Genomic DNA, 24,468 nt, shown 5'->3' with positions numbered 1-24,468 from the left:
AATAAATTCATCCACTTCCTATTTATTTTATTTTAATTTTATCATTTTTCTGAACACTTCCGGTCTCGAGACTATCCCTGCTGTCCACGCGCGAACACCCGTCTATTGAAACAGGTGCGTCTTACTTGAATAATGACTCTAATGAGCCTTTATTTCCCACGGCCTCAGGTCAGGTATTATTTAATGCACACATAATTCCTTGATTTGAGAACACACACTAAGTACTGGGTTTCTTCATTGGTTTATCCACTGGTGTAAATAAAGAACAGCCTGTACCTGGACCACCATCTGGCTGTATTTTCTTTTTTTTTTTTTTTTTTTTTTTTTTATTGGCACAAAGCAAATTTACAGAACAAGAATGGGATAAACATTACAAAAGAGAAATACAGAAATACATTTGAGACATGGTGGAATGATTAAACACAACTATTACAACTATCAGAAACAAAAAACAAACAAACAAAAATAATAATAATAATTTTTAGACATTTGAGGTGTAATGAAAATATTGAAGCAGAAAGAAAAATAAAAAAACTAAATCAGACTGGACAACAGAGCACAAAGGACTAGGCAAGATATAATTAAAACAGCAAGGATTTAGATGAACTAAAATAAAGTTTTCTGGCTTTTTTTGACATATTTTCAATATACTTAAGAGATTTGTAATACTTAATAAAATAATATAAAAACAAGTTAAAGGAGGGGTTCGTATTTTTCCACTTACAAGAATAAATATGATATTTACCCAAAATAATAATAATAAGGTTAACTATATCTTTGACATTAACTTCTAATGAATCCAAGAAAATAAATAATATCACATAACGAAAAAGATGGAATATTTTCAATTTTTAAGGACAACCAATCGTGAATATCAGCCCAAAAAGAAATACTGTGTGAACAATTAAAAAACAAATGATCAGTGGTTTTGGCTTCAGATGAACAGAAAACACAGGGATCCACATCAAAATTAAATCTTTTATGCAAAAAATCATTAACAGGGTAAATTGAACATGCAATTTTGAAATGAGTTTCTTTAACTTTGGGAGCAACAGGACACCAAAGATAAAAAGAAAAACCTTTTTCCCTCAGGGTGGTTTCTATGTTTCACAGAGTAACAGTGTTAAAGTCACCAAAGTTTTTATGTTTAAAAGCTAGACAGATAACTTTATTGTTGCATCTTTTATCTAATAAATCAGTGTCATTAACTTTCAAACAAGGTAAAAAAGGGAACATATAAGGGGCAGGGCATACTACCTTGGATTATTTTAAGTAACTGTGTTGGGATTGCTTTGCATATTTTAATATATTCTTTTCTTGAGCTATTTATATTGTATTTTTTAGAGAATTGTTCATATGATAACACTGGTCTACAAGGAAAATGCTTCCAGAATAAAAGTAATGAAATTTTACCACATGAGAGTCACTGATAAAGAAAAATCAAGTCAAAAATGCTGGTTGGCTGAACTTTCCAAGATACAGCCTTGGATCAAAATGTGAAATTCAATAATGGGTTTGACTCAAAAGGAATATTTGTCTCAGAGCTACAAGATCTACTTCAAAACACTGTCTGCACATTAGAATACATTCACTTTACAGGTTCTATTTAGTGGAAGATTTATAAAACTATTATATAAATGTACATAAACCAATATATATGTGTAATAACACTTAACCATATACCTTGAAAACATCAGCAAACCAGCACTTTTGTCATTTATTTTCCAATTAATCTTATTAAAATACATAACATTTAGCACATTTAATCTCTGAAGCAAATAATTTCTAAAAAAACTTGTAGACCAGTGTAACAAATGCCTATCTGTGTTCAATAAATCCAAAACAAATGATAAACCATTATGAAGCCAATCAGCTTTAAAAATTGACTTTCTAGTTATAGTAATGAATCTGTTGTTCCATAAAATAGTGTTGTGTGAGGAGAAGTTATGGGTAAATATCATTTTGCTAAAATTCAATGCTTTTTTTGTGGAAATTCGATAACTTCATAGGAATTTTATTCCACCACCTGGCTGTACTTCCTGTCCTCGTGCCGACGGACAAACCTGTGTGCGTCATCATACGTACGTAGAAGCCCTGCCCTTTATAAACCTCCTCCTCTGGTTCTCCAGCTCAGAACAGGTTAGGAACTCGAACCGACAACACCAGGACTAAGGAATATATTACACATTTAACCCCACACGGATACAGGGACTTTCCAATATGGTTCGGGTTTTTTCACCCTTCTGTGTTTTGGTGCTGCTTGCTGTAAGTACCAGCCGAGTTTCCTGTTTCTTTTCCAGACAAATTACAATTTACATCTTCACAGTAACTATACTTTCGCTAGTTAGTTACCACAAAGTAAACTTTTGTGCCTTTAAACGTGTAATACCCCAAAAGATGGGCCGCGTTTAATTTACCTGTAAATAGATAAAAGAGTAGAGCCAGAATAGGCAGAAAAATAAACACATAAAAAAAAAGGATTCATCCAACAATAGTAACGGAAGCAGTTCTTTAAATTGATTTTTACGACTTAACCTACTAGTTACGGCGTTGACTCAAGGAATAAATGCTTGGTTGTCATGGCAACTCAATAGAAGGCTGTTTTGTCTTCAGTTTCACAACTTACATTCTCACTTTTCTCGTTGTGCACATTCCTGTTGAGCTAATCATGTCAGAGAGAACAGAGTATGACATGAACTCACATCTTGGAAGAAAAATACAGTTTAATACTTTCATTTTAGTGAGTAAAAAAAAAAAAATTCAGTTTAACCCTTTCATGCACGAATTATGAGAACCTTGATCAAAATTTATTTTCATGAGTGTTTTTATTCCTCTTTAGGCATAAAAAAAAGCGATTGAAAATTTTGTTATGAATCTATTTTTCATGGAGTTCAAAAAATATCCACTCACTTTGACACCATGGATTTAATTTTTGTAGCAAAGAAGCATGTATTTACTGATAGATCATGTGAAAACTATGAAATAACAACACTTTTAATGCAGCTAATCTGATGTTTTCTCACATTTTAACGTACTCTAATACTAGTCATTACTCACTTCATGGAGATAAAATGCAAAAAAAAAAACCAAAAAAAAAAAACCTTTATGTTAAAAAAAAAACCCAAACAAACTGTTTAATAATAATGACAAGCAACTGATTTACACTCAAACATGTTACTGCAGATCAGGTTTATGAACAACAGCAAAGTTACTGTAATAGTGTGAATTGCAGTGTATGGGATGATGCATAAGTGTCCACTGTGTTGGCTGATATGCAACTAAAACAACAAAACCCATGAATATATAAGAGAACAGCTGTAGAATAACTGTCCACTGTAGTGACCACTATGCATGAAAGGGTTAAGAAATGCATTTGTTTCATTGAGCTGCATTCTCACTACGCTGTAAATTTGGGTCATTCTGTAGGAGCATTTGTCTGTGTACGTTACAGAAATACGACACCTGAGGGATACAAACTAACACAAGGTTTGTTCAGTTGGGCCACAGGGGCCGAAGGGTTACAAGTGACACATATTTTCAGTTCACATTCATTGCTACTTTTTTTCTGCACACATGTTTAATGGAAAATTTATTTAAAATTGCATTTAAATTTCAAATTAAGAACAAGTATAGCATATATCACATTTATGCAAATAGTCGATTTGTGTTAAAGCTAAAACTTTTGGCCACTACTGTACACCTTTTTGAGAATGAATTTTGCAGTTAAGTATATAAGTTAAATTAAGTATATAGAAATATACTGTTGAACGTAATTTTGGAATCTCATCAAATGACTGTGACAATATGATTTATTCTGGATTGACAAAGTGTAATTTGGACTCTGTATGTAATCATTGAACCTGGTTAAAGGTGAATACTGATGCGTATAAATAGGAATAAAAAAGAGGAATGTGTCTGAAAACAAAATCAATCCAACTTTATGGGTAATAGTGTATATGGAAATGAATCCAAGCCAAAAATTTGGTTAATTAAAGTAAATAAATGCATAAAACTGATGCTGCAAGTTGTGATTTTGAACTCTGATAAGTATTGCAATGTTTTAGCACAAAATAAGTAAATAGATGAATAAATGAGTGTAGAAAAATTTGCAAAATGGATTGCTTTTTTCATGAAAATAAAGGTAACGCCAATGAAGGTCTGTACCTTATGAAATTACATTAAGTTCCAAGTGCAGTTGTGGCCAAAAGTTTTGCATATGGCGCAAATGGATTCCTTACTAAAATGTGATTTATTAATCATTAAAAGCCTTTAAATCCTAGCTATATGATATTATAACTGCCTTTTAGTGTACCTCACATGAGGAATAAAAACAAAAACCCAGCACAGTCTATGAAAACAACACTTGTGTCATTCCCAAAACATTTGGCCACAAGTCTATTCACATCGTTGCCAGTGTTATTATGTGATTTTTATGCCACATTATAATCTGTTTTTGTTGTGCTATCATTAATATTATATAACTTTATGGTTCAGTGCCAAAAAAATGACATCTTGGTGTTTTGTTTTGTTTTTTAATCTCTAACAGACAATTAACAACATAAACTGTCTGTCTAGATGAACTCAAGATAAAAAATCAAAATATGTTTTTATTTAATAAAACCTATGAAGTGAAAATACAGTATCAAAAAACAATATATGCAAAATGTGTCAAATGCATTATTTATCAAAAAGAGAACTGTAAATAAAATAAAATGGTATGTGCACAGTAAATATATTACAACTAAACAAACGTAGTGGAACTTTTTTTAATCAAGAATTCTCCATAATCTAAATTTTTTGTCATTTTTCAAAAACCTGATTAATCTATTTAATCCTAAATACATACATTAAAAATTATACTGTATTATACTTCATTTTACAAACAAAATGATGTTAAAATACCCTTAAGTCTATAATTTGTGGCACTTAATTACATTTAATGTGTCATTTGCCCAATATAGAACATCTCAGTAACATATACAGTTTTTTGTGTAGTTAATAATTGTTTAAAATACAGGATGTGATCATTAAAAGAGGATTCAATACAGATTGTTATATAATTAGAAAATAAACAGTAAAATAAGAGAGTTGAAGACTTTCACACCTTTTTTGTCATCTCACTGCTACATGAACAGGAAATGAATTACCACATTTATATATTTACAGGTTGCAAAAACATTAGCCTTATACCTGTTTTCAGTCTTGTGTGTTGACATTAACTTTATTTTTCAGAAAAAAAATTACAATTCTGAAGGCCTTTATCATAAGAAGCAACAAAGTGACAATGAGCTGTGCCAAAATGTATAAATTAAAATGTTTCTCGTTCAGTGGGTAAATCTAACTAATGTGGTTGAAATGTCATATAAATTTACATTTCTGATCTGATTTGACTCATTCAACAAGTTTGTTTGTTGGAGTTTTTGTAAAGAACAATTTTTACTGCAGCTGGACAGTCGTGGCCAAGCGTTTTAGGAATGACACGAATAGATTTGTTTAAATGTGATTTATTTGGCAATAAAAAAAACGATATAATTCTTCTAATTGTTCTTCAGTGTTTCTCAGAAATATGTGAATAATAAAAGAAAAACTTAGGCATATTTTTTTGCAAAAACAAAACTGGTGTCAGTCCCAAAACTTTTGACTATGACTGTACTATTACTAATATTTTGCCTCGCGTTCCGTATCAGTCTATTCTCTTGTAATAAATACTTAAATTATTAAATCCTCACAAGATGATTTCTCTGTTTGTCCATTGTGATATGATTATTGTCATTTATTGTTTTGTGTCATGTTTCCAGGCTGTTGCTGTTGCGATTACAAACTCTGAGCCTCTTGTAAGAAAAAGAAGAGAGTGGATTCTCCCTCCAAAGCCACTAGTGGAAAATAAAGACTATACCAAAGAGGAATATATAGCAAAGGTGAGTCACAAATTTCTAAAATAGTCTAGTTTTATTCTGCAGTAATCCAGCACTGAGAATCTAAACATTTACACATCAAAGCCGAGTAATGTATTCTCTTTTGTCACTAATAACTGCAGTTTTCCTGTGCCAGTCATTAGAAACATTTTTAACAAGGATGTATCAACTCTGGCCACTGTTTTTTCCTAGTGATCTTAATTGCTTTTCTGTTTTGTGTTTCAGATTCGTTCAGATTGGGAAGATGGGAGAGGCAACATCGATTACAGTCTGGAAGGCGCTGGTGCAAGTCAGCATCCCTTTCATGTGTTTAGAGTCGACCCTAAAACTGGATTTATACGAGTAACACAAATACTTGACAGGGAGAAGATCGCTACCTATAATGTGAGTATTTACAAAAGAAACAAAACTGTAAAAAAAAAAAAAAAAGTCTTTATGTCTCTACACAGATGCACTGCTTTAAAACTAAAGATGAAAACAACGTATGCTTTTATTTTCTTTTGTTTCAGCTGTCAGGTGTTGCCAAGTTCATTGATGGAAGTCATGCAGAAGAAAAAATTGACATACGAATCAAGGTTGTGGACGAGAATGACAACAGTCCGGTATTTGAAGAGATGAAGCCAGTTAAAGTGAAAGAGCACAGTCGAGTAGGTTAGTATTGGAAGAACATGTCCTTCCTGCTAACATGAGACTAATAATAATAATAATAATGATAATAATAATAACAACAACAACAACAACAATAATAATAATAGTTTAGTTTAGCAGCACTTAGCATCACAGCTCAGTAATAACATGGTAATAGCTTGGGGATATTTTGGTAATTCCACCCTAACCCTAATGAGTTTTTGGAACATAAAGGAATGTGTATTTCTGCATTATAATATGATAATTACTAATTTTATTTTTATTTACAAGACTGTTTACCTATGATTTCTGGAAGTATGACATGGTTATTGCTTTGGCAATTGCTTAGTATAATGTTAGCATTACCTTTGTTTTACCATATTATTTTTTAGCTGTATTGTAAAGTGACCTCTGACGACATAGAAAGCTTTATATTTTTTTGGTAAATGATATTACTTTGGGGCTCTATTCCATGTCCTAACTACCTTTTAACCACTCTATTTATTTAACAGTTATTGAAAACTAAAAGTGCTAGTGTAACAAAATAATTACATTCATTGAAACAGAAATTAGAATGAAAATTGATGGTAAATTAGCAGTTAGATGTTGTAGTACACCATGGTCATATTATTATATTTTAAGTTGCTATTTAGAATTCATATGAATATTGAAGTCTTTGTTTCATGACTCATTTTTTTTCCTAACATTGCAATGAGAATAGATGAAATTATGCTGCTTTCTGTCATCAAACAGCATCACAGTTGATAAAATGTAATATTTGGCCTTTTTATTGTTGTTTTAAAGGAACTGAAGTTACGAAAGTCAAAGCAACTGATGCTGATGAACCAGGGAATGAAAACTCTCAAATCGCCTACACACTTGTGAAACAGACTCCAGATGATGACATGTTCTATATCAAAAGAGATGGAACTCTCTGTGTTAAAAGGGACACCCTTGACAGAGAGGTATGGACTTCACTAGCATATACACACAGGCAACTTTATTTAATATTTTACAGTGAGATGTGACTATATCCGTACAAATCAGTCAAAATGCACTCATATTTATGGTACCATACCATCTGTAGCTTGACATTTTAGATGCACCTATTTGTACTGGCTTTCAATACAAGTATATGTACCTATTATTTAATTTATCTACTGGTTGTTCTATTTTAATTTGTATCTGTTATCAGTTTTAGTATATGTTCATTGTTATTTTCACTATTTTATTATATTATGCATTTTACTCGTATCTTTGTACAGCACTTTGAGCACCTTCCATTGTTTTAAATGAGCAGAAGGGGTCGTACAAACCCTTTGTTGCTGCTTTAGTGTTTAGTTTTGCACTCAGTGGCTGTAATTTCTTGACCTTTTTTTAACCATACAAGATGTACCCATACAGCAATGCTTCACAGATCATCTACTTTCATAATTCATTCTGACTTTGTGATGTTTTTGTTGTTTCAGACAACAAGTCAGTACCTTCTGACAGTGAAAGGTCAAGACTTAAACGGCAGCCCAATGGGAAACACTGGAACAGCCACTGTTACCATAAACGTCATAGATGTGAATGACCACCCTCCCGTTCTGGAAAAGAATGAGGTAACGTTTTATATGAACACGTTCAAGGCTTATGTCGTAAGAAAATATGTACTATGTTATAAGAATCCTGGCACCATCTCCTCATAATTTTTTTTTTTTTCCTGCAGTATGATGGCAGAATCAAGGAAAACACATATGGTGTGGAGGTAATGAGACTCAAATCACTGGACGAGGATCAGGTGGGAACTAAAAACTGGGAGGCTGTGTATGATATCATCAAAGGCAACGAGGCCGGGTACTTCAGCATCAGAACAGACCCCAAAACTAATGAAGGCATCCTGATGCTCGACAAGGTAACAGTAACCTTTCTGCTATGTTTTATAGAAGAAATATAGTCCTACCACATGTGAAGAATGATGCGAAAAGCTGTGCTCATCATAAAATTTATTAACACATCAATGAAAATCATTTATCTACGGCCAAAAACACAATACATTATCTTGAACTTAAACTTTATAATATGTGTAATTGGAACATTAGTTTTCTTAATACTGAATGCCAGTATTGAGGATTACACACAATGCAAAGTATTTGTACACGCGAAACTCCCTATAATAATAACACTGATGATGCTCCTCCACAGGCTGTTGATTATGAAGATGTGAAGGATCTCGACCTTGGAATAATTGTGAGGAATGTGGCTCCACAATATGACGGATCTACAGATTTCGATCAAACTGGATTTGGTTTCGGACCAGGAGCAGGTGTAGCAGGTGTTGCCGGCGGAGAGGGAGGAGATGTAATAACTGGAGCTTCCGCAGGTGGAGGTGGTGGTTCTATAGTAACTGGGGCAGCTATCCCTGGAGTGGGTATAAGTGGAGGGGCAGGTGTAGAACCTGGTGTAAGACCCGGCACAGGACCTGGTGTAGGACCCGGCACTGGACCTGGTGTAGGACCCGGCACAGGACCAGGTGTAGGACCAGGCGGAACAACTGGTGGCAGTACAACACCAGTTAAAGTGTATTCTGTCAAAATAAATGTGGACAACGAGCCGGAGGGGCCAAGTTTTAACCCAGAAATCAAAGCTATTCCGATCTCAGAGGGAGGAGACGTCAACATTGACGACGTCATAGGACTCTACCCTGCCATAGATGAAGACACTGGGAAACCAGCTGAGAATGTCCAGTATGTACATCAATATTAACAAATGAGCACAAGTGCAGTTAAAATGTTGTTGAAAGTTTAATGTCTATTTAGCTGGATACTCTCACCAATAATAAGTCATTCCTGTTGTAGGTACGCAAAGGGCTTGGACCCTGCCAACTGGCTGATCATCGACCCAAAGACAGCTAAGATCAAACTGAACAAAGTTCCTGACAGAGAGTCTCCATACCTGGTCAACGGGACATACTACGCTAAAGTTTTGTGCATTTCACAAGGTACATTCTTTTGCAGCTGCAGATGTTTCATTCATTTCAAGGGAGTGACAGCATAAATAGAAGAAAGGCTTCAGTATTTAACCCATATACCAATTAGTTTGAATATAAAGTAATAAGTAAAAGAGTACTACATACCTACTTCCTACTGTACTGCAGAGAGTTTTGAGTAAAAATATCCTAAAACATTGAAGCCACAAAATATTAGCCACATACAACACATTTAACAGGAAAACTCATGTATCTGTTTTCTGCATCTATTATGTACCAACAGGAGAACAATGCCTTTGTATCTAAACCTGTCTGTGAATGGACGATGGATCTGTGAAGGATGATCTCTATTTTTTTTTTTCTGTTTTTCTACACACAGACATGCCCGGTAAAACAGCCACCGGTACCATAGCGATACAGGTCAAGGACTTTAATGACCACTGCCCCACCCTGACCAGTAACATCCAGACTATGTGTCTCCAGCAAGACGCAGTTATTGTGAATGCGAAAGATGAGGATGATGTCCCGAACGGAGCTCCTTTCCAGTTTAACATCATCGAAGAGGGAACTCAGGGCAAATGGCAGGCGGAACATTTGAATGGTGAGCATTGTACACTGCTGACATGAGTAGTTTTACATGTCACAGACACATAACTTTAACTGAACACAAAAACTAGTGTCTACAACTATTGTCATTTTGTCAAACTACAGGGGTTTTATTCAAACGTTTGTTTCAAATTTGTTCAGAAATTTTGCAGCTCCAAAGCTGAATTCAACCATAAGTATTAGATCTTGAATAACATTTAGAAGTAAAACATTGGGATCCACACTTTATTTTCCAATTTTCCAATAAGAATCTACATCAGCATAGGACATATGAACTAGTCCAAGGCAAAACAACATACAAACATCAAATGCCACCCACCCAAAGACTCAGAGAGGAGACAAAAAAAAGGGAGGAAAGAGGGCACACAGTTAGACTGTCTTATGATGAAAAAAGTAGGGATCTGCACTTTTTAACAGTTTGTATTAATCATGTTTTCCAACAGCCACTGCAGCCATCCTGAGGGTCCATGAGAACTTGTGGCCTGGTGAATACGAAGTGGAATTGGAAGTGACAGACTTGCAAGGACACAGCTGTCCTGAACCACAGAGAGTGACGGTCCAAGTTTGTACCTGTGAGGATGGAGTGATGTGTGGAAAACGAGGAGCCCATGGTCAAACCAGCAAATCGGCACAGTTAGGACCTGCAGCCATTGGACTGATGTTCCTGGGTCTGCTGCTGTTACTACGTAAGTAGAAACAGATGCTCAGTTTGTGTCTATTTTAGCATTGTTTTACATGTCAGTTCATGCGTAAGAAGACATTCCAGTGAAGCCAGACAAATTTTAGGACATTTACAAATGTTTCTCCATTACATAGTTGACCCACCAGAGGGCACTATAACAACACAAGCCCCATCTGTATGATGTCAGCGGGATACAGTGATGCAACAAAGCTTCATGCTAATAAGTTGTGGCTGCCTTAAACTATGTCCTTCCAGAATTGACGATTACATTACTAATACACTAGACCCAACTTAATTTACTAAAACTACCTAATGGACTGCTGGATTAAAACCACTTTTTGTGAAGATTTAATTCCGCTAATAATATGTGCTGTCTTTATACTGTACCTTTAAATACATAAAGTGAAAACAGTAATTTTTAGTATTTACCACTCGGACCGCAATTTGAGAATCATTAAGCAACAATGTTAGACTAACATCCTCTTGTTTTTATTTTCACAGTCCTCCTTCTGCTGTTGCTCTTCTGCCGCTGTGGGGGTGTTGGTGGTCTGTCATCTGCCTTTGCTGACATACCTTTTGACACCAAATCACATCTCATTAACTACCACACTGAGGGCCAGGGTGAGAACACGGTATGAACATATTTAAATTACTTCTTACGCATGATCTTCACTGTAGTTGACATATACAGATACACATAATGATATACAATTTCTCACTCACTTTCTCACAGGGTAGCATAGAATTAGAATTTTAGGTCTTATAATGTCTTAAATATTGACAGGTCCAGGATTGGACAAAAGAAAGATTTTAGGGTCTACTGGAATTAGTCACATAGAGAGTAGTACTGTACTGGTGTTAAGCAGTATAATTTTGTATGCAAATAATAAAACCTGTCATGTTAAGATTCTACATCATCTGCTCTAATTTGCAAGTGCTTTTTTACCACATGTAATCTGACATATTATTCATTCTCAGTTGTAACATTTTTATTTCTTGGGTTCCACAGGATGTTCCACTAATGAATGTGCCAGTCGCAGTGGAAATGGGGTCTGCTAGTAAAACTTTAGCAGTACCAGTAATGACAGAAATTGGATTAGAAAGATCTGTCATGGATGGGATGCTTGTCATGGATGGGATGCATTCCATGGGTTCTGGTTATGGAGCTGCCACCATGGAAGGAACATGGAGGAACATTGCCAGTGGCAGAGATTTTTCCTATGAGTTTGAAGGCAGAGAATCAAGAGGAATGTTTGACCACATGGCTCTGCCAGACCACTTCCTGGAACAGTACTACACTGAGGTGGGTGGAAATAGACTCATTTCGGTTATTGCAATAGTAGCTTTAATGATTATCATGGAAGTTCAACAAAAATGTAACTGGGTTATTTTGTATGTCCAACAGAAGTTATCAAGAGGAATGGACATCCATGGAGTGAAGGACAGTCTCTTGGTGTATGACTATGAGGGCCAGGGTTCCTCTGCTGGCTCAGTGGGCTGCTGTAGTAGCCTGGGCGCTGACAACGACCTGCAGTTCCTCAGTGATCTCGGACCAAAGTTTAAGACTCTGGCTGAGGTGTGCGGTGGTAAGATCTCAACTGAAGTCAAACCAGTGATCACTCCACTGCCCTCCACCTCCATCCACACTGAGATAAAACCAGTGATCCCTCCAATGCCCAGTGCAACCATCAACACTCACACCTCAGTGTCCACTGTGGTGTCCAACCAACAGCTGCCCCCTCCACCCAAGCCTGAGACGACCATATCCAAAACTGAGCGCACAGTGGTCAAGGAGACATCCGAGCGCTCTCAGATAGTGAAAGAGAACACAGAGTCAGAACACAGAGACAGTGTAAGAGAACGGGTGAACAGAGTGAACGAAGGCATGACAAATCAAGGCCAGGTGCTTATGCTGCAGCAGCAGCAGCCTGTCTACTACACCACCACCCCTATGCTGCAGCCCATGCACTATGTAGTCCAGCCACAGGTTCCAAACACTGTGCTTCTGGCTGAAGCACCAGCCACTAACCTACAAGGAATGGTGCTGGTTAATGGAACTCAGACCGTCCCCACCCAAGGTCTGGTTGTCCAAGGTCAGACAATGATGGCCACTGGCCAAGCTCCTGGACCCAGCATGGTGCTGGTTGACAACAGCCAAGTCCAAGGGGCCACAACCAACTTGGTCCACACTGGTCCCCTGTCTGGTTCCCATTCTATGCTGGTAGTGGATGGAGCAGTTCCATCAGGGTCCAAACAGGTGCTGACGGGCAGTCAGACCTGCCTTGTGCAAGGAGCCACTTTACAGCCAGGGGGGCTGTCAGGATATCAAAGAGGGCTTTCAGGATCTCAGAGAGTTCTTGTGGTTGAAGGGTCACCACGTTTGAAGAAGGACTTATCTGGCTCTAACAGACTCCTCCACAGTAAGAGCAGCACATCCCTATCCTCTGCCACAGTAAACACACCACCCACCTACCGAAGGGTGGTGGTGCAAGAGACCAAAGAAATTACCAAATGACAAGGATTATAATGACAACAGTGAACTTTTCATAGCTGGCGATGGGGCTATCCCTGGTTTAGGAGCAGATTGAATCATTGGAGGACTCAACTGACAATGGAGAGAAGACAGGAAAACCCAAAATCAGTGGTCTCTCTACGAACACTCGTCTCCAGTACATTGTTTAATATATCAAGGAAAGGGAAAGCAAATTTTAAAAAAAAATTGTATATCAAATACAAATATACTACACACCAAATGTTTTTATATTGCTGTCTCTTTCATTTCCTCTTTGTGCACTGACTCAGAATGTATACACAGCTTCCATAATGCATTATTTAAGGGAATGTAATGCCATTACGTCAGTGGTGTTTAAACTTCAGCTGAGCTCCACATTTATGTGATGTTACATGACTGTTACATATGTTTGTTACATTTGTCTTATGGCATGTGGGGTTTGTTTTTATCTTTATGTTGTTTTATACTACTAAGAATAAAGTTTTGTGAAGGAAGAACATAAGTTTTTATAGTTTTATTTATTCTAATTACATCATTGTCCCTGCTGAGTTTCACTGGACATTACATTATTCCATTGTGGTTGAACTGAATGGCTGTAACTCAACACAGGAGGCCCATCAAGTTTAAGAAGTGACTGATCCAAAATGGTGTGGACATGGAGCCTTCATATCTGACAGTAGGTCAGTGGGTGGGCTTTTCCCTCCCACCTCCACTTCTATCCTAATCTCATAATTTTTTTTTTTTTTTTAGGTTATGTTTTATGTTATTTAGTTAAGTTTATTTCAGACACAGACATAATACAAAACATATGGAAGAAAAAAAAAAATACACAAATAAAAATTCAAATAATGGAGAAAAAAAGAACACAACAACAAAAAGAAAGGAAAGTAGGAAGAAGCCACTGCTTATCCAGTCCTACCCCCCGATTCCAGTCCTCAGACTGTTAGTGCCTAATCACTTGATATACAACATAACATAAGACTGTCATGATCCTAACTTGCTATGAAAGAAAGTATAGTGAGAAATGTGTTACATTACCTCTGAAGAAGCTACACGTCTCACATCACACATGACAAAAAAAGAAAATACCTTAGTCATTAAGTAAATCTTAACATCAACATTTAATATCAGACTTTTTCTCTTGTAAGGAGTGAAGTGGGAACATCTTGGATCACTGATCTCAAAACTACATTAATCCACTAACCCTAACGCAAAACATTTGTAGATGGATTTGTAAGAAAAAAACTGTTCTGTACAACTGTGATGAAATTCAACTCAGTTTGCTTCTTTTTCTACAGCCCACCATTAGCCTACATATCAGACATTTTGCATCAAAGGGCTTTAAAATCTGTACAATATACAACACCGTATATTTAGAGGAAAAATGTCACCTGAAAATCCTTCAATAACAAAATGTCTTTTATTTCTCTTTGTAACTATTACTTCTTAGTCATACCACTTGTAAATACTAAGATGGAATACATACAGCATATAATTAGTCCCACACAGACCAACCTACGCTTTGACTATCCCACGTATCCGATAAAAAACTTATATCACATTTATTTCAACATTTTCTCACAAATCGTCACTGAGCCTGGAGTTTAGTTTTGGCTTTATTTAGAAAAACAAATGAAACATTGAAAAGCGTATGAAGAGAAACAATCATACAGTTTCTCTCTGTATCATTTTATCCGATTAAAGGTATTTAATGGAGCGTGTGTGAACTTGCTGCTCTCAACACAAGACCCATCATCAGATCAAGTCTTGAGAGCAGATATACACACCAGGCATGTAACCACCACAAACCACACACCCTGTTGGTTTTCTCTTCTCTTATTGAAACACAGATACACCCACAGCTTACCTGACTCTAGTCTATGGAGAAAAGCATTTTTATTCTGAATATTAGACAAAGATATAGAGGTTATCAGTCTCGATCCAAGTCAGAACATGAAGACCATGTAAGAGAATGATGGTAATAGAGGAGACGAAGTGTAAGTGTAAGTAAAGTATAATACCTAATACAGCGTAAAGGCCCAACCCAAGAACAAACATCCTGTAGAGACGCTGTTTTCCATTCAAAGCCCTCTCATTACACAGGATCGTTGACTATTAATCAATTATGTTCTGTCTGTGATGGATGACTCATCCATGTCCAACAACAACAGGAAACCTTGTTGCAAAAACAAAACAAGATTTTCATGAACAAAGTAAAGAAATCTCCTGATTCGTTTTGTTCGATGATGTTCTTCCACAGCAATCATTCAGAGCTCACGACTTATCATACATCTTTCACATTAGACATTTTAACTTTTTGGAGCGGACCTGAAACTCACCAGAACAAATGCAGTCACAGAAAAAATTATTAGATCATCAAAAGTCATCAAAAACAATGGTTATGCAATCAAGTACTAACTCCTGTGTGTATCATGTGACTAAAACAGACCGAAAAGAAAACATGGAATGCCTAAAAGCACCGTTTTTGTCAGTACAATGCCATAGCTACTGACATAAGAACTGAAGTGATTTTGGTCATTATCAGGAGAACATGGAAAATGGCTAGTTATCAGCTCTGAAATTCATTATATTTGTCCAAAAAATGTACCTTTGGTTGTACCAGGCATTAAAATGAACAAGAAACTGATGAAAACAAGGGTGGTCTAATAATTTTTTCCATGACTGTAGCTGCAGGTTATAACTTACATTATAACATGTTACTAATATCATAGTAATACTACATTAAATATAATCAGGTTAATGCGACAGGTTTGAGCAGGTCAGGATCAGATTATCTAAAGCAGCGTTCAGGGTCACATACAGTCCAATATTATCTCAAGTGGGTCAGACCAGTAAAAAAAACAATTTTAGTGAAAAAAGTAAAATTAGGTTATGAAAATGTTTACATAAACAAAATATTGTTTCACAAAAAATGTGAATAAACTGGACAAATACGAACATGAAATGTCTTAAGACAAATAAGCGTAATTTTAACAATATTATGCCTCTTGTGGGTAATTCATTTATCAGACAGGGGTAGTTGTTTGTTTACCTGCTTGACTAGTTTCAGCTACTTCCTGTTGCCTTCGTCAGAAACAACTACCCCTGTCTGATAAATGAATTACCCACCATAGTTATATCTGGAAGACAGTATGAACCTTTACCAGTCAGACAGAATATTATGCCTCAACCTATCATTTAAGTATCTGCATTACAAATCACAGTGGATCTACAAAGTGCACAAAACATCTAGTAACAAGTATAATATTGTTAAATTTCTAGACTTTGGAATGCGGAAATGTCATTATTTATAGGTTGTTATGCTATTATTTGACTGGTCTGACCCACCTGAGGTCAAATTAGTCTGCATGTGGAACCTGAACTAAAATGAGTTTGACACCCTTGACATCTTCAGTGTAATTTTTTCCATTGGATTCCAGATTGAAACCTTTGACAGGCTGGTTTTGGCCCCAGATCCATACATTTGACAACCCTGATCTAAAGGGATGCTGATTGGATATATTAGGTTAAATAAATGCAGCCTCTTTCATGACCATGATACATGTCTACTGTCAGGTTGTTTAGGAAACGAGGAGTAACTCAGCGCATCAGCTAAGGGTTTTTTTGTTTGCTTTTTTAGGCCAGACTGTGTATATTAACCCTTTGATGTATGAATAATGAGAACCTTAGACAAGATTTTTTTCCTGAGTGTTATTATTATTTAGGCATGAAAAAAAAAAAAAAACAATGTGATTGAATTTTTTTTTATATGAACCTCTTTTTTGTTGAGTTACAAAAATGTCCCCTCAGCTGGACACCATGCATTTAAATTTTGAAGCAAACCAATATCAGAAAGTGATATATTGTGTAAAAACTATGAAATAAAAACATTTTTAATCCATCTAATCTGATGTTTTTCTCACATTTTAGCATACTCTAATACTACTTATTTCTCACTACATGGAGATAATATGCAAAAAACACCTTTTTCTGTATGAAAACTGTTAATTACAGTCTAACAACTAACAATTGATTTACACTAAAGCATGTTAGTGCAGATTAGGTTTATCAAGAACAGCCAAGTTACAGTAATTGTATGAATTGCAGTGTATGAGATGATGCAGAAGCGTCCACTGTGTTGGCTGATATGCAAATAAAACAAAAAACTCATGAATATACAAGGGAACAGCTGTGGAATAGCTGTCCACTGTAGTGACCACTATGCATGAAAAGGTTAACACTGAGAACCCAAAAGAACTAAGGGTAGAAAATAAGATATAGTCAAATGTAAGACCATAATATATGTATTCATCTTACTTTGAAGGGAACATGTCATTTCTAATGATACTCTTTCGTAGTAAAATGACTATTACTCTGTAGTTCATTTAAAGCTGTTAATATTAACGTCTTATTTTTGGCAATGGCTAAAATAATGTTTTCAGCTAGAATCCTAAAGCTGGTGGAAAATCCCTCTGTCTTTTGCTGAAGGGAACTGGAGTCAAACACACGCTGTGGAGACGGTTTGCATCACAGCAGCTCCTCCCTGTTTGTTGTGTTTAGAACACACGGTCAGACTGAACACGAACATGGCCCGACCTGTCCTTATTTAACCACCTTCATCATCAGTGCGTTTTTTGACAAGCTATTTGTTTAGCTTATTGAGAAAATAATCACACTAACAACAATAGCAATATAAGTCACTAAGATGTAATGTGTGCATTTTGCAGATTTGTCTCTGAGATTTTGACTTTTCAGTAGTGTAAGTCATTATTGGTGACTGCAATAATAATAGTAACAGTTAGATGTGATGGATATATTATGATTTATTTTCAAGTACTTTGCCTACTATAACTGAAACTGCATGTGTGGTAGAAATATGGTGTAGATGCACTGATAAGGCAGCTTTTGGTTTCTCCCACACGTCTGTGCCAAAAGAAGGTTTCTGTCAAAGCCTTTCCTCTCATAAGCCTTAGTCTTATCATAATGAGATCAGAGTCTGTTAGGACGTTTTCTTGTCAATACCAGGACTCAGGTTTGCATCATTTGAGTACTGGCACTTTTCTCCAGCGATATTTCAGGGGTCATTGTATACAGCCACAGAAAAAATGATTAGACCACCCTTGTTTCCTTCAATTTTGTGTTCATTTTAATGCCTGGTACAGCTAAAGGTACATTTGTTTGGACAAATATAATGATAACAACAAAAATAGCACATAAGAGGTTAATTTCAGAGTTGATATCTATCCATTTTCCATGTTTTCTTGATAATAACCAAAATCACTTCAGTTCTTACATCAGTAGCTATGGCATTGTACTGCCAAAAACAGTGCTTTTAGGCATTTCATGTTTCTTTTCTGTCTGTTTTAGTCACAAGAAGCACACAGGAGTTAGTGCTTGATTGCAGTTCAGAGTATTTCTATGAGTGAACTATAAAGGGTTAGTGAAAGGCAGCTCTTGTAAATATTCCTGTAAATTGGTAAATATTTTTCTAGGGGGATTCTTTGTTCTTGCACTTCAAGGTAGTAATAGTAATAATAATATGGCTGTGATAATAGCAATATGATGATTGTGGTTATAGTAATAATAATCAAATTATAATAGCAATAGTATTTATGATAATGATCCATCAAACTGTACAATCACATTCGGGGGGAGGAGAGAAGATGAGGAGGAGATAGAACATTGGGCAGCTGTTCTGTCTCTGCCCAGAGGAACTGTGGTGCAATATTTGTTTTCTGACTGTTGGTAACTTAGCTCTCTCACCACTGCTTATTATTATTATTATTATTATTATTATTATTATTATTATTATCATTATTATTATTATTATTATTATTATTATTATTATTATTATTATTATTATTATTATTATTATCATTATTATTATTGTTATTCTTATTCTTATTCTTATTCTTATTCTTATTCTTATTATTTACACACTTATATTGCTTGTATATCATTGTTATACCATTACTATTATCACTTTGTTAATGGACAGTTTTAGAGCTAACATTTGCTCGTTCACAAGTTCCGGGGCAGAGCCTGGAGGTGTATGTGAGCCGGCTGGTAGCTGGCACTGGTGTTTTTGCCTCCGAGGTGCGCGCGCATCACTGTTGTTAGTAAACATTGAAACTCATCTATAGACAATTTTAATAAAAAGTACAAAAAACAAACAAAAAAGAAAAAAAATTAAAAAAGACACAAAAAAAAAAAAAAAAAAAAAAAAAAAGCACGAACCAAAAAAAAAAACAAGGAATAAAAACAAACATACAAAAAAAAAAAAAGTTTTTTTAAATGCTGTACTTAAAAATAAAGGTGTCCTCCGAAGAGGGGTGGTGGTGGCGGGAAAAAGTAATCACAAAACCAAAAGTTAAAAAAAAGACTTTTAATAAAAAGTACAAAAAAGAAAAAAAAGAAACACAAAAAAAAGAAAAAAGGGAAAGAAAAAACAACAAAAAAAAAGAAAAACAAAAAAAAAACAAAAAACATACCAAAAAAAAAAATGCTGTAATTTAAAAGTAAAGTTGTCCTCTAAAGGGGGGGGTGGTGGCAGGTAAAAGTTAGTGGGAAAAAAAAGAAAAAAACAAAACAAAAAATAAATAAAAAAGCAAAAACAATTGAAGAAAAAACATACCAAAAAAAAAAATTTTTTTTAAATGCTGTGCTTAAAAATAAAGTTGTCCTCTGAAGAAGTGGGGTGGTGGCAGGAACAAGTAAGTAGAAAAAAAACAAACAAAAAGTTAAGAAAAAAAGACAATTTCACTATAGTACAAAAAAGAAAAAACATAAAAAACCAACAGAAAAACAAACAAAACAAAAAAATCTGCTCATGGGGAAAAAAAGAAAAAAAAAAAAAAAAGAAAAAAAACAAACAAAAAAGAAAGAAAAACATTTTCTTTACATAAAAAAACAACTAAAAATTAGAAAGATGGTGTAATTAAAAATAAAGTTGTCCTCCAAAGAGGGGGGGTGGTGGCAGGAAAAAGTAAGTAGAAATAAAGAAAAAAACAAAAAACAAAAAAGTTTAAAAAAGACAATTTTACTAAAAAGTAAAACAAAATAGAAAGAAAAAACATTTAAAAAACCAACAAAAATGTTAAATGTATAAAAAAAATTGCTGGTGGGTAAAAAGAAAAAAAAAACAAACAAAAAAGAAAAAAATAAATAAATAAATAAAACCCCCAAAAAACAACCATAAACCTGTTTTTTTTTGTTTGGACACTGGTCTGGGTCATCAGTGGTAGAAAGACACTGTCTCATCACGTTAGTCAACGTGTTGATCTCTATGCATTTTTCTGCACCTGATCAGGAATGCCGTCTACAGTTGTACGTTTGTGTTGTGGTGTGCCAGTGGATGTCACAGATTAGAACCTGGGTCTTATTTTGACTGTGCTGCAGCAAAGACAGCGATGCAGATCATCTGTAAAGGAGGAGGCCTGTCTGATGGAGCCGTTCATCCATCAGAACCAGTAGATCCAGAGGTCAGTCCAAAACCACTTCCTGTCTCCTCAAGACCCACATTTACAAAATCACTTCCTGAAATCACTCTTCCTAATCCACACAGTGTCAAATGATTCTGTCTTGATATTTCTAGATGTAGGTGTAAATGACATCGGAGGAGACGTCAGCACTGGACCTATGAGGGAGACCAGGACCAGAACCCAGAACCTAGACCCCAGACCAGACCCTCCCACAAAACCCAAAATGACCCCTCTGCCTCAAACTGTAACTACAATACACCACACAAACGTCATTTCTTGTGTCTTTGTGTCTTTGTAGTAGAACCCAGAAGGAGGTTCAGTAGGTTTTATAGAACATGTCATTGCATGGATTGGACCTCACTAATCTACTGGTTCTTAGTGGAAGATTGTGTTTAACGCTTTAGGGGTCTGAGACTATTTTGGCTGTTGTTACGCTCGGTCTAGGGGTTGCCGAGACGCAACATGATTTGAGACTCCCCTCCCTCCATGTCCCTTAATAAAACAGGAGCAAATTATCAAAAATGACCAGCAACCATGGAACTGCAGTATGAGATATTTATTTACAAAAAAAGAAAAATTAAATCAGGTAAGGGAATCATAATATTCTACAAACACAAACGAAGGAAACCAAAATACACCAATCTTACCAAACAAAACTTAAAGAAAAAGATTCCCTCCTTGTATCACTGGTTTTACAAAGTTCTAACAAAAATCACAAAAGCTGGTCTGCACAGAGGGGGAGATGGAATGAGAGGAGTCTCTGGAGGAATGAAGATCTGGCCTTTAAATTTCCCAGTTCTTCTGTGAGGCACCAATCAGAAGCAGCCAGCACACCAATACCACTCCTGCAGCTCATCTTCAATCAGCTGCTATCTGTTGGAGGGGAAAAAAAAAAACAGAACACACCCACACACAAGGAAGAGAACAAAAAACCACAAAAATACAACAATCACAAACGGCACAGCACATTACAGAATCAACAAAATACTAACCCTTAACAGCTGTCGTCCAAAACTGATTTTACCTTTATATAGCACTATACTTTTTTTTGTTTTGTTTTTTTGTAACCATACCCATGTTTGGTATATGGTTTTCAGCATTATTTCACCTATACAATCTAATAATTCTTTTCAGAGTTGATCTTACTTTAATAGCAAATTGGACCCAAAAATACATTATTTATTTCAATGAAATCCACAGTCATGGTCAAGGTTCAAGGTGACTTTATTTCTACCCATGGGTAGATTTGTTTTGCAGACATAGTGATTGCTTTTGGCATCACAACAAAACATACATTGAACTTGTTCGGCAGGTACTTGATCGAGCGTCCAGACAAAAAGTGCTCGGTGTTCCACCATTCAACAGTGTAGCAGCATGGATAAGTAAAAGAATAAACTAAATACATAAGATCAAATAAATAAAAACGAGATGCAATAAAACACAATAAAAACCCCAAGAAGATTAAAAAAACAGTCTCTGGGATACAAACCAGGATAAGAACATAAAATTTTAGAATTAGAAGTCACAATAATAATAAATACAGCAAAGAAATGGGATAAATAATTAAAATAAGTAAATAAAGTGCAATGTCACTATTTCTTCTTGAGCTCAGTGACGGTGGCAGGAAAAAAGCTATTTTTATAAATGCTGTGTCCTGCAGTTTGGGACTAAAAACCTCCGTCCAGAGAAAGGAGCTTAAATTCACCTCGTAAAGGATGGAAGTCATTATTAAGAATTAATGAAACCATCCTCTGGACCTGTTTAGTGTACAGGGAGGCGGGACAAGACTGGGACTCACCAATCAGGTGACTGGACCATCTCACTATTTGATTCAGTGAGTTTTTCTCTGCAACTGAGGTCTGATCGAGCCACGCCACCAGGCAAAAAGATAAAACAGATTTAGTACCTGTTTTGGAAGTTTAAAAAGTAAAACAGGTTGCAAATATTAACAAATACAGGTTTTTATTTATCTATTAATTATATATGCAGGTTTATATGGTTCCAAACAGGATGGAAAACTGTAGTCTGAAAAATAACTTTGAAGAATATCAAGTCTGACTCATGCCTCACAGCAAGAAGGTCCTGGGTTCGATTCCAACACCAGTCGACGGGGGGTGGGACCTTTCTGTGTGGAGTTTGCATGTTCTCCCCGTGTCTGCGTGGGTTCTCTCTGGGTACTCCAGCTTCCTCCCACATCCAAAGACATGCACTAATAGGTTAATTGGTTAATCTAAATTGCCCATAGGTGTAAATGTGAGAGTGATTGTTTGTCTGTATATGTTCAGCCCTGCGATGAACTGGCGACTTGTCCAGGGTGTACCCCACCTTCGCCCCTTTGTAGCTGGGATAGGCTCCAAGCGACCCCCGTGACCCTAGTGAGGATAAAGCGGGTTCAGAAAATGAATGAATGTCTGACTAAGACGTACAGAAACAGCAGATAAAGTTATAAACAATGGAAATACTCAAATAACTCAAAAATATATTCATTCATTTTCCGAACCTGCTTAATCCTCACTCGGGTCACGGGGGTCGCTGGAGCCTATTCCAGCTAGGGGTGTGTACTGGCAAGAATCTGGCGATATGATACAAATCACAATACTAGGATCACGATATGATATATCATGATATATCATGATACTGTTAAAAAGGCAATTTTTTGTTTGTTTCTTTTTTTTTTTAAAGATTATTTCCTGGAAGAATTGAATTACACCAGACATATGAACAAATACTAAACACATTTTTATTTGATCAGAACAGGATCTAATGCTATATCACAACATTTTTCTAATTCTCCTAGTTTCCAAAGGAACTACCATCTGCCTCTCAGACAGTAAAAAGTGCTTTTACTATGCTTCAAACAACCGTTATTTAATAAAACAGTGTTAAATAATAATAAATAAGATGTAAACAGTAAAGAAAAACAAAAATGAACTTCCGCCATATCTGCATTTGAATAAATACCTAAAAATATCGTTACGGTACTTTTTAATATTGATACAGTATTGTGAAATGAAATATCGTGATATATTGCAGAACTGATATTTTCTAACAGCCCTAATCCCAGCTTTTTATGGGTGAAGGCAGAGTTCACCCTGGACATGTGACCAGTTCATCACAAGGCTGAACATATATAAAAAATATCAAACTATATGATATATGATATGTTATGGTGTAGTTACGGTGGCGTTCTGTATGATGGTACTTTGTTCCACAGTTCAAATTACAGGGGGTAGTGGGGGTGGTCTGTACCCCCCAATGCAGACCCAGACCCCCCTAAAATCGATTCTGATTTTCCAAGGAGATAAACTCCCTTTGTTTCCATTCTCAGTTTATGGTGAATAATAAAGTCCAATTGGTGATAGTGTTGTACAAGTTTACAGTTCACATGAACTGGTTCAAAGTTCAGTTCATACAGAAGAAAATAAATTCATTCACCTCCATAGTTCACCATCTCAACTGAGAACTAGTTAATGTTCAGTTCATTAAAAAAAAAATTTTAAAGTGAAGAAAAACTGAGTATTTCTGTGCTTATCTTTCCAAATAAACCCTCTTCATGTTATTACCCATCTCTACTATCCCCAAGTGTTGTGAGTATTATTGTAGAAGCCAATAATGTAATAACAGCCAATAACATAATAAATTTGCCAATTTTAAAATGTAGTAAGCCAATAATG

General features: G+C 35.6%; 1 protein-coding gene across 1 annotated transcript; it reads left to right on the top strand.

The window, feature by feature from the left end:
* Positions 1 to 2,137: 2,137 nt before the first annotated feature.
* On the top strand, positions 2,138 to 13,803 carry LOC115418435 (desmoglein-2-like). The gene is made up of 14 exons (XM_030132913.1): positions 2,138 to 2,265; positions 5,799 to 5,918; positions 6,141 to 6,299; positions 6,425 to 6,566; positions 7,347 to 7,507; positions 8,012 to 8,146; positions 8,254 to 8,439; positions 8,730 to 9,271; positions 9,383 to 9,525; positions 9,893 to 10,114; positions 10,563 to 10,805; positions 11,303 to 11,433; positions 11,811 to 12,104; positions 12,207 to 13,803. The coding sequence occupies exons 1-14, from the start codon at positions 2,221 to 2,223 to the stop codon at positions 13,314 to 13,316; spliced, it is 3,633 nt and encodes a 1,210-aa protein (XP_029988773.1). The 5' UTR covers positions 2,138 to 2,220; the 3' UTR covers positions 13,317 to 13,803.
* Positions 13,804 to 24,468: the final 10,665 nt, after the last annotated feature.

This window comes from Sphaeramia orbicularis, chromosome 4 (assembly GCF_902148855.1).
Source record: "Sphaeramia orbicularis chromosome 4, fSphaOr1.1, whole genome shotgun sequence".
Lineage (NCBI taxonomy): Eukaryota > Metazoa > Chordata > Actinopteri > Kurtiformes > Apogonidae > Sphaeramia > Sphaeramia orbicularis.
Note: the sequence above shows the minus strand (reverse complement) of the source record. Positions and strands in the feature narration are given on the sequence as shown.